General features: G+C 58.5%; 1 protein-coding gene across 3 annotated transcripts in view; it reads left to right on the top strand.

The window, feature by feature from the left end:
* The first annotated feature begins 740 nt into the window (after window positions 1–740).
* The window catches only part of RADIL (Rap associating with DIL domain), a 27,025-nt gene continuing 17,044 nt past the window's right edge, over window positions 741–10,721 (top strand). For 2 of the 3 annotated variants that reach the window (XM_074598889.1, XM_074598887.1), the window contains exons 1-3: window positions 764–889; window positions 5,410–5,514; window positions 8,593–9,151. In XM_074598889.1, the coding sequence (XP_074454990.1) occupies window positions 5,479–5,514; window positions 8,593–9,151 (595 nt within the window). In that variant the 5' untranslated portion in view covers window positions 764–889; window positions 5,410–5,478. Of the gene's footprint in view, window positions 890–5,409; window positions 5,515–8,592; window positions 9,152–10,721 lie in introns of all 3 variants that reach the window. The other variant, XM_074598888.1, reaches the window with a different exon arrangement.

Below are 10,721 nucleotides of genomic sequence, written 5' to 3'. Positions count from 1 at the left end.
TCCAGGAGCCTGCCCCGGGCTCCGCACATCCACTGGCTGCCCTCTCGCTCGCACCTCTCCATCCTAATGATGCCGGGGCTAGATCCCCCCCAAGGGCTGCGATGCTCCGCAGCTTTCCCGGAGAGCCGGGGAGGGATCCCTGCTTCCAGGGGCAGCTGCACTCACCCCGAAACCTGACTCACAACTTCCAAGCTCGCCCAGCGTTTCTCCGCTGCTGGCGACCGGGCTGCCCTGGGAGGCCTCCTGGCTTCGCTTTGCTTTTGGGCTGTCGTTCCCAGAGGGTGCCTGGGTGGCAGAGCCGCCTTCCCACCCACAGCGTAACCCCATCACGCAGAGAAACGCGCGTTTAACCGAAGAGGAGAATTTTTAACCGAGGGAGGCAGAGCATCGGCGACCACCTCGTCTCGAACGACTCCCCGGTGCAGTCGCGATTCAATCCCCTCCCGATTACAACCCTCGGCCCCTGCGCAGCCGCGGGAGTCCCCAGCTCGATTTTGGGGCTTTTTTTGATAAAACCAGTTCAGCCAAAAGCCCGCAGCCGCCGGCGCAGCCCTGCCTCTCCCTCTCCCTGCCGTTTTAACCGGGCACCGGCGGGGAGAACCGGCCCGTTCACACCGACTGCCTCTCCCCCCCCTACCCCGCCTCCCCCCGGCCCGTGTCGGGGTGCTCGGCGCTGCGCGTAGCGGCGGGCGGCCGCGGGGGGGCGCCCCATCGCCGCTGGGCTCCGCTCCGCCCCGGCGGCGGGACGGGACGGGACGGGACGCGCCGCGCAGCCCCGGCGGCTCCGGGCGCTGCAGCCGCCGGGGGCCGCGCCGAGGCCGCCCCGCCGAGCCCCGCACGGTGAGTACCGGCGGCGGGGGGCGCGCATCGCGGACGGACCCTACCCCAGGTAACCCCTCCCCCCCCATTTTTTTTTTTGGGGGGGGTGGTGGTAGGGGGGCAGATCACCCCGGTAGCATCCCCGGGACACCCCCGCCCCCGGGAGCCTCTCCAGGTCCCCCCCGCCTGCTGGGACGGGAATGTTTGTTTCTCGTTCCCTGGGGAAGGGGAGGCAGGAGGGAAGCGGCGGCGGGGGTTGAGGCTTCTCCCGTTGCCGTTGGAGACCCGACCTGCCCCGCAGCACCGGGCGGGCAGGGGGGGCTGCGCTGGGGAGAGGCAGCGCCTTGGGATCCCTGTCCCCCTGCCGGGCACCTGGGGATCCTTCTCCCCGTGGCACAGCCCTTGGGATCCCTGTCCCATTTCACACCCCTGGGGGGTCCTTGGGCCATTGCACGCCCCTTGGGATCCTTCTCCCCATGGTGTACAGCTTGGGATCCCTCTCCCCGTTGCATGCCCCTTGGCTCCTTGTCCCGTTGCACGCCCTTTGGAATCCTTCTCCCGATTCCGTACCCCTTGGGACCCTTCTCCTCATTGCACACCCCTTGGAATCCTTCTCCTGATTCCGTACCCCTTGGATCCTTCTCCCCATAGCACACCCCTTGGATCCTTGTCCCATTGCACACCCCTGAGGGTCCTTCTGCCCATTGCACGCCCCTTGGATCCTTGTCCCATTGCATGCCCCTGGGGGTCCTTGTCCCATTGCACACCCCTTGGGATCCTTCTCCTGATTCCATATCCCTTGGGATCCTTCTCCCCATAGCACACCCCTTGGATCCTTGTCCCATTGCACACCCCTGGGGGTCCTTATCCCATTGCACACTCCTTAGGATCCTCATCCTCATTCCATACCCCTTGAGATCCTTGTCCCATTGCACAGTGCTTGGGATCCTTCTACCCATGGCACATCCCTTGGGATCCTTCTCCTGATTCCATATCCCTTGGCATCCGTCTCCCCATTGCACGCCCCTTGGGATCCCGCTGCCATTCCACACACGCCATTTCACCTGTTTTCAGCTGCTTGTGATTGTCTTGGCATCCCAGGCCTTGGCAGGGAGGTGCTGGGATGCTCCGCATCCCCGCGGGGCTGGAGCAGTTTCATGCTGAGTTGTAACTTTAGCAGAGAAAACTCAGGGGAGTTTGCTACTTGCTCGGGAAGTGCTTATTTTCAGCACTCTCCAGGATCAGTTAATTATCGCTGAAAAAAAAAAAAAAGAAATTATTGCTAAGATCTTATAATTAGGCAGCCTACCGAGACTCTGCTGCTCGGAAGGCAGCAGAAAGCAAATGCTCTTTGTGAAGTGTTTCTTGCGTGTGTGTGTGTGAATAGAACTGCCGGGGCAGGGGGCTGGCGTTCCTACTTGCGCATTACCGGAGAGCTGATGCACGCTGGCGGCTCAAAAGACCTTGCAAAAATAACGAGAGGGGGGGAAAAAAAAAAAAGAAAAAAAAAGCAAGAAAAGAAAACCTGTTAAAAGGACTCCTGTTGTCCTCGTAGAATTGGGTCCCGAATCATTATAATGTATTTGTGGAGCTATAGCTGCCTTTAAGACAAACTGTTAGTCCATCTTTGCAGGACCGGGATTGCCTTTATGTCCTGTTTGAGCGGTCCCTGGGCCGTGGGGTCCAGGGCGCTACCTCAGGGTGCCTACTGCTAATAATAACGCGGTAAGGAGTTTACCCGCTCCAATCCGGCTAAGGACGGCGCCGAGGATGGCATCGACATTTGCAGCCTCCAATCTGTCCCTAGATTAGACGGATAAAACTCACACAAGAAAAGGTTGGGCTCTGAAGCGAGTATTTGATCCGGAATGGAAGGGAGTGGGGGGCTGTGGTTCAGAACGGAGGGGTCTGGGCTCTGCCCTGGCAGCCTGGGCGGGAGGGACGGGATGTGCAGAGGGGCAGGATTTGGAGGCGAGGAGCGCACGTCAAAGCCGCCGCGTCCAGGGTGTTCTCATTTCCTTTGCTCTCCCGCTTATAATTTGTTCCACATTGCAGTGCCGGGGCAGCCTCTCCCTCCGCGCGCGCAGCATCCAGGCTGCGCTCCTTGCCATTGCACCGAGGCTGCGACGCCAGTGCTTTCTGCCTCCCCCCCCAGCCAAAAAAAAAAAAAAAAAAAAAAAGGGAATTCTTTCTTTCAAATAGAGGTCTGGGGAAATGGCTTTGCTTTTCTGGTTGCTGTTCTGGGACGGTTACAGCTGAAATCTCACCGCCCGGCCGTGCAGAGCTGCGTCTGCTCCGGGACGAGCCCTGGGGAAATTCCAGAAGATTAAAAAGGGTTTTAATAGCGTTGCTGCTCATCCCAAAAGGGAGTAAGATGACCTGGTAGCTACAGGTTGATTGGCTTGATAGCATCCCCCCGGGGAGAAGAGGGAGAAACCTGGCTCAGGCTTTAATTGATTAAAGACTTCACCAGGAATAAATCCCTGCCATCCAAGGCAGCTATATGGAAAATAACTCCTGGCAAGTCAAAATGATTTCAGCCTCTGATGCGAGAGGTGACTCTCTGGCTGTAATACACTTTTACAAAGCATTTGAGTTATGCGAGGTGATATTCTTGTAAAAATCTGCACTTTCCAGTATTAAAAGAGTCAGTCCAGTCCAGTATTTAGTGCCGACGTTATACAGTGTCAAGAAAGCTCGTATTAAATAAACCTGCTCCATTTCAAAGGCAGTTATCAGAGGAGATTATCACCGCTGGGCACTGCTAGCTGGTAGCGTGCCCTGGGTGTTTCAGTGCTTTTATCGCTAATCTGGAAGGAGATAGAAATGATTTCTGGAAAAACCTGGGGCTGACCCAGAGCTTGTACAAATCCGGCCGGTAAACCGGGCGAGCGAAAGGCATCCTAACTGGAACGGAATGGAAAATGGAAATCTTCTCGCACCCAAAAATAATAACTGGAGTTATACGTGTTTTCCTGTCCCTCATCCGGACGATAAACTGACCACGCACCGTTTTCGGCCGAAGCTGCTCGCAGACGCTGGGAGAGGCAGCGCAGGGGCTCACCGGCTCCCTTCTCCATCGGGGGCAGCCTTGGGGGAGACGGGGGGGCAGGCGGCTCCGTGTCTGCCCCCATTTCTGTGCTGGAGAATTGAAGACGTAATGGGAAATTTGGCGCCGGAAAAAAATAGCAGTTATTCGCATTTTGAGTCAGGGCGCTCTCAGAACTGCATTTGGGCTCACAACAGCCAAACCCAGTCTCTCCGTGTCGGCGGCGGAGATGTGGGAACCGAGGGGAAGGGACGGAGAGGCTGCAGAAAATGTCTTAACGGCGAGAGAGGAGGTGGCCATCCAGTTATTCTGCTCATAAATCACCTCAAAGAGAAACAAGGGGTGGGGGGGCTTGGTTAAAGCATCTAAATACTCTCGCAGAGGAGAAAAATACACGGTGGCCAAAAGCTCGTTAATTGAGCAGAGAAAAGCATGACAAGAATCAATGTCTGGCAGCTGAAGCCAGACACATTGGAAATAAGGCATAAATATTTAACCGGCGGGAGCGATTAATCACTGGAAGAAGCGTCGAGCAGCAGAGGCGGCTTTAGCGTCCCTTTGCCTTTCGCACCACGACCCTGTCGCCCGGCAGAAAGTTTCCCCCGTAGCCCCAGCGCTGGGCCAGCGAGAGGGGCTGGACCCAGCCCACGCCGAGGCCCTGATTAGGTGATTTAATTAGGTGGCGTGTTTGCTTTTAATGGCGGTGGAGCCATGGAAAAGTGTATTTCTTGTGCCCTGCCGGCTCGTTCTGAGAGACGCCCGTGAAATCACCGCAGGCGCTTTGCGGGTGCTTCTTTGCTCTTTCGGTTATCGGTGGTCATGTTCCCGCAGACCGGTGCCGGGAGGTTGAGGGGACGGTGCTTGGTGGCTCTCTGTGATATCCAGCAAAATAGACTGAGATTCAGGAAAAACAAATCTCGGTGAGCATCCCAGCGTGTTGCGGCTGCTGGGGGGAAGGAGTTGGTCTGGGACTTGCTGTCCACCCATGGGCGAGAGGGTCCCCAGCCTGGCATCCCCTGGGACACGTGCGCTTGGGAGACGGAGACGAAGGTCATGGGGTTGTTTCTGGTCCCATCTCCTCCCCTTTGCCTTTCCTTTCTGATAGCGTTTCTTTTCCTCTAGCTATTCTCTCCCTGCCCCTGTGCGATGGGGTAGGTGCTGTTGGTGGGCATCGCCGTGGCTGGCTTTGCTCCGTCTCCCCCACGAGGCTGCCGCGTTCCTGCTGGGACGGAGCCTGGGCTTGGGGTTGGGCTGGTCATTCCCATCTACAGGCTGTGGCTGGATGAACACGTGCAAACATGCCCGTCACTGGCCACGCGTCCCCCGTGGGTCCCCGGGGGTCAGCAGCCCTCCATGGTTGGGCTGTTTAGTCGGAGGCAGGGGGATATAGTGAGGTGCTGGGCTATAGGGGGCATCTATGTGGCTCGGTAGCCCGCATGCGAACGTGATGCACTTTGGGAGCGGAGTCGCAGCATCTCCGAGCCCTCCAAAGCCACCGCAGTGTGAGCGGCCCAGGACTGCTCCTCCTCTTCCTCTTGCAGAGACGCAACAGACACCCACCTGGGATGATGCACGGCAGAGGGAAAGGCCCGTTTTGAGGAAGACGATGAATGGAAGGAGAAAAGGCACGTGAGAAGGATGGCAAGGTAAGGGGAGGCTTTGCGTGGGCGGCTGGGTGGGGGCAGCGGGAAGGAGCTGCTCATCCGCCCTGGGAGCAGGAACCTCGGAGCCCGCAGGAAAGTCCCTGGCGGTTGCAGAGTCAGTTGTGGTGATGGAAGGACATGTGGTGGCCACGTGGATACCAAAAGCATTTGTCATAGCTCCGCAGAACAAATACAGACAGTGCCGGGCAGGGAAAATAGGTTTTGGTGTGGCCCGGCACAGTGTGCGAGGAGGTGGAGGAAACCTGATAGAGATCCCGCCGGGAGGCAATCACGGGGTTTTGGCTAATTCCTGTATAGTTGTTGGAGAAGATGTGCTGAAGTGCTGAGTGCTGAAGAGAGGGATGCTTTGGCAAGTCTGGTTCATGTCTCCGTAGCCACAGGCGTTTGTCCTCCGATGGCACAGCCGGGGAACTGGTCCAGGAGCACATGTCCCACCAACCTGCGGGAAGATGTGCCCAAACAGTCAACGCCTTTGCTGGCTTGTCCCCAGGTAGCCGGCTCCAGCTGGAGCATCCCCGCTCCCGCAGCAGGACCCAACAGCATCGCACCTACCACAGTTTTCTCTTCAGGCTCCTCGGAGATGCCGGTGACTGGTGTGCCCGAGCATACAGATGAGCCCGTCTTGTTACCATCTTACCCCACCCATTCGAGTCCTCCACATTACGCTGTTTTTGGGATAAGGCTGCAATTTCTCAGGTGGCCTGGGCTGGTGCCTGGTGAAATCCCACCGGTGTTGCTCCAGATGTTGAATAACAGGGTGACCAGGTTAGAAGCGTCTCTCAATCCAGTGGTCTTATTTTCCCCCCCCCGCCAAGAAAAGCCTTTGCCCCGGCTCTCTGTAGAAGTTGCATTTGTTAGAAAGAGCAGGAAAATGGCTGAGCTATAAATAGCGTATTCAAAACCAGGCAGGGACCTGCGAGAAGCGAGGATGGTGTCTCCGTCTGTGATGTGGGTTTGGAGGAACGATTTTACCAGCAGCAGACGTTTCCCTTTGTGCTGGAGGTTGTTCAGGGCGGAGGAGATTAAATCCGCGAGTTGAAAACAGTGATTTGATGACAAAGTTTCGTCTTTTGCATCCTTGATGGCGCGGTCTCGTAGGGACACTGGGGTAGTTTTTCGTCTGCCCGATGCTAATGAGGGCTGGCGGGGCCCTGCTGGCAGCCGGCGGAAGCCGTTCTTCAACCCGACTGTCTGCCAGTGCCCTGACCTGCTCCCCAGGTCGGGTCTGCCCGGCGCTCCTGGGAGATGTCACACGGCAGACGCAAAGGGTTGTCCCCAGGGATGTCCCCAGCAGCAGCTCAGCTGGAGGAGGAGCAGCAGCGTGGGGGGGAGCTGGAGCCTCAACCCCATCCCTGCCTCAGTTTCCCCGGTTGCAAGGTGGGAGCGGGAGCAGCGTTCCCCAGACCCAGGGGGGTTTGGTGAAGCTGCTGGGGAGCCAACACTTGGCTCGGCTGGCTGGGTGCAAAACATGAGCCGCTAAGCCCTGCTTTTTGGGCTAAGGCCGGTTTCAGCGATGTGCCAGGGCGGCTGCCGGCTCCCTCCCTGCCCCGCAGCACCCAGACAGCCGCTGTGTCCTCGCTTTTGGAGCCAGCAGGTTGGCAAGAAGGACAAACCCCAGCATTGTCACAGTCCTGGTGGGAGCGAAAACCCCCGAAAAAGGGATGACTGGGGTACAGCAGGGTCGCACAGCTCCCAGGCACGGCCTGCAGCCTTAGCGCTTGCTGGTGCCTCAGTTTCCCCATCTGCGGCATCCAGTGGGCCTCCAGTCCTGGCGTGGGGAGGTGGGCACCCCACAGACATCCCCCGTGCGCAGCAGGGAGGTTGTTTCTGGGTTAGGAGGTGACCTCTTCCATTAGCAGCAGGGACGCTTTTTCTTCCTGGATGAGATGGTGGTTTGGAGGCTTTCCAGGGCCGACATCATTCTGCCTGATGGCGCTGGGTTTGCTCCGGCGCCGAGATCCTGTCCGGGCGAGGTGGGGCTGCGGATGCGGAATGCTGCCGGCACCCCACATCTCGCTGGCCACGCACAGCTGGATCACACCAACCCCTGCCCCACGGCGCTCCCGTAGCTGCGGGCGGGACATTTTGGGGGTCCCCTGTGTATGCACCGACTCGCTGCCTGTTCCCTGCACGCTATAAATCTGGAGGTGAGGGAAATCCACGTCCTGTCCGAATCAGAAACGCTCAAATTCTCTTTCCGGACCTTCCCCGGCGGCGGTTCGTAGCGCAGCCGGCGGCGTTATCAGCGCCGTGCAAGCGCCGGGTGTTTGCGCATCCAGGATGCGATTTCACAGCCGGTCCCAGATGTCGGCGGTGACATCGGGCAGGACTACTATCCGTCTAAAGCCAGAAGAGCGTTGTGGTTTCCAGCCCGTTCCTGGCGACCAAGGTGTCGCACGGCCATGGCCATGTCTCCTCCGGTCACTGCAACCCCGAGCAGCCTTGCCCTGGCTAACGCGACAAGGGCAGCGTTGTCAGCGATGCCACCGCGTGCTTTAACATCCTCCGCAAACTAGCAGCAGCCGAGAGATTTGCCAGAGTCAGGACATTTTTAGAAAGGCTAATTAAAGCCCATTTTCACCCTGTGCCTCTCGGTGAGCAAAAGCATTTAGCGGTGACCTCAGAGTGATTGAATTTGCACTTGAGCTTTCTGTTTCACCTCTAAAAAATGGGATTGCTCTGTAAACTCGTTAAGGAAAGTAACTCTTGATGCCTTGGCTCCTGACCAGGATGGGCCCCGCTGAGCTCTGCTCTCCTCCCGCTGCATTTTGCTTGGGCGAGAGGGACCTCTTAATACACTTGATGGAGAAATTTGGGATCACTCCAGGCTCTGTTTTCAGGGACAAATCCATTCTGGGCTAACTGTGCTGATGCCGAGGAGCCCGGCTGAGCTCGGCTGGGTTGCACAAGGGAAGCAGCCCTCCCTCACTGCTGTCTCTTTCCACCTTGGACGTGACAGTGGTTCCTCCACAGCCACCGGCTGGTTCCTGCTTGCACTTCCCTGCTGCACATCCGTCCTGCAAACTGCTGATCTTTCTCTTTGTCCTCTTCCCTGCCCAGCTGTGCCCCATGACGACCTCACGCACGATGTTTTATGGGTCCTCCTCCACCATGGCTCCACCATCCAAGAACCGGCTGAAGCGCCAGAGCCGAATTTTCTCCCAAGTCTTGTACCGGACGTTGAGCTACAAGGACCGGAGCTCGACCTCCGCTTCCCCGGCAGCTGGTGAGGATGACCCAGCCGAGCTCTCCACCCAGCTCTCGGCCCCTGGTGTCCTGAAGATCTTCGGGGGCAACATCTGCGCGGGCACCAACTACAAGAGCGTGTTGGCGACGGGCAGCTCGGGCGCGCGGGAGCTGGTGAAGGAGGCCCTGGAGCGCTACGGGCTGAGCCAGCTCAGCGCCGGGCAGTACGCCCTGTGCGATGTCATCGGGAAGTTCGAGGGCCCCGAGAAACGGTGGCAGACGGAGGGCCTGAGGGTCCTGGGTGACCATGAGAAGCCGCTGCTCATTCAGGACCTTTGGAAGCCCAGGGAGGGCTTCTCGCGGCGGCTGGAGCTGCGCAAGAGGGCAGAGGTGGAGGAGCTGGCAGCCAAGGATGTGGACACCACCACCGCAGGTCAGAGCCGGGCGCGGGGCAGGGAGAGGGTCTGGGGAGCTGCCACCCACCCCCCCACCCCGAGTTGCCTGCGGGAGATGCACCCTACACCTTTTTTCCCCATGTTTTGGGCACGGGGTGCTGGTGCAAGCGCTGGGTGGGAGGAGAGCTGCGTTTTAGCTGCAGAGCTCTTGGGTAGAGTCGGTACTCAGTGCTCTCCTGCATAAATTTGGTACTTGTGACCTCAAATATTTACCCCAGCCAGTCTAAGGGTCCACACCAAATCCCCAGGTGCAGCTGGGCAGCAGCAGGCAAGACCACCGGTGTTGCCCGTTCCTCCCATCGCCATGAACCAGCATCCCAGCATCCCACGCCCCGGCGCAGCTTCGTGCCCGGCAGAGCACTGCCCTGCTGCCCCATCTCCCCACGGGCGTCCCCCAGGCCAGACACCAGAAGCGATTAAGCAAAATGAAAAGCTAATGAAGAGAGAGCAATGTAGGGCAGGAGAGCCCCCCCTACCCGGAGGTGCCTGATGGAGTCCAGGGCTGGCAGGAGGAGATAAGTGCATCATTAGGAACCGGCAGGTTAATAAGTGACACCAGCGCAGAGTAATGAAGTTTCCCTCCTTCCACCTTCAGCTAAAAGCCCTGGGAGGACAAGGGCTGAAAGGTTTAAAACCAGGTTTTTAATTGCATGATGCCCTTGATGGGTCTGACCTGCTGATGGAAGGGTCTGTATCAGGCTCGGGAGGTGTCGGCCAGGGATGGGCACCAAGTGGTGGAAAGGGTTGTGATTGTCAAAAATAACCTGAAGAGAGTGCAGGATTACCCCAGGCGCTCTGCAAACAAGAGCCAAGGTTCCCCCATCGGCAGCAGAACAAATGACCTGACCTGTCCCATGCCCAGTGGGCTCCGTCTGCTTTAACAAGGGCTAGAAGGAGCCCAGGCACACGGCGTGAGGGAAACCAGCTGTGGGCATTTTGGGGGAAGGCAGAGGCTGCTGGAGCCCCACCAGCTGCAGTTCGCTGTTGCGATTTTGCCTGGGTGCCCCAAAATCTGAGCGTGGAGTTTGGTCCCCATCAGCGCGGGGAGCTGGGGCTGGGCTCACCTCCTGCCTGGAAATGGGAAGGATGGAGGAGCGGTGGAAAGCAGCCCCTGCCCTGATATTAACGCTGTGCGGGGTGGTCCACTGGCACCCGACGGTGAGACAGGGCACCCTCCATCCCTCGCCGTGTCCCATCCTTGTGTCTGCTCAGGGAGGGGACGCTGCAGGACCGGTCCCAGCTCGCTGCACGGGATGCAGAGACAGAGGGGCTCGGGCCAGGGAGGGAGCAGCGAAGGTGGATGCTCTGCTCGTCTCTTTGGCTTTCTCCAGCCGGGATCAGAGAGCAGTTAAGCGCTTTGGGAGAGAGGTGACTCTAAAAACAGCTTCTTTTGAACAGAGGAAAGGGCAAGAGCCAAGCGCGATGGTTATAGCACACGGCGGGGAGGGCCACGTGGCAGCTCCCTGCCTGAGCCCAAGGTCACTTCAGCTCTCAGCCTCAAATTCTTCCCCTCGGCTGCAACGAGCGGCGTTCCCACCCGGGGAACCT

This window comes from Larus michahellis, chromosome 8 (assembly GCF_964199755.1).
Source record: "Larus michahellis chromosome 8, bLarMic1.1, whole genome shotgun sequence".
NCBI classification, from domain to species: domain Eukaryota; kingdom Metazoa; phylum Chordata; class Aves; order Charadriiformes; family Laridae; genus Larus; species Larus michahellis.
The sequence above is the reverse complement of the archived record's forward strand: the minus strand, read 5'-3'. Positions and strand labels throughout refer to the sequence as shown.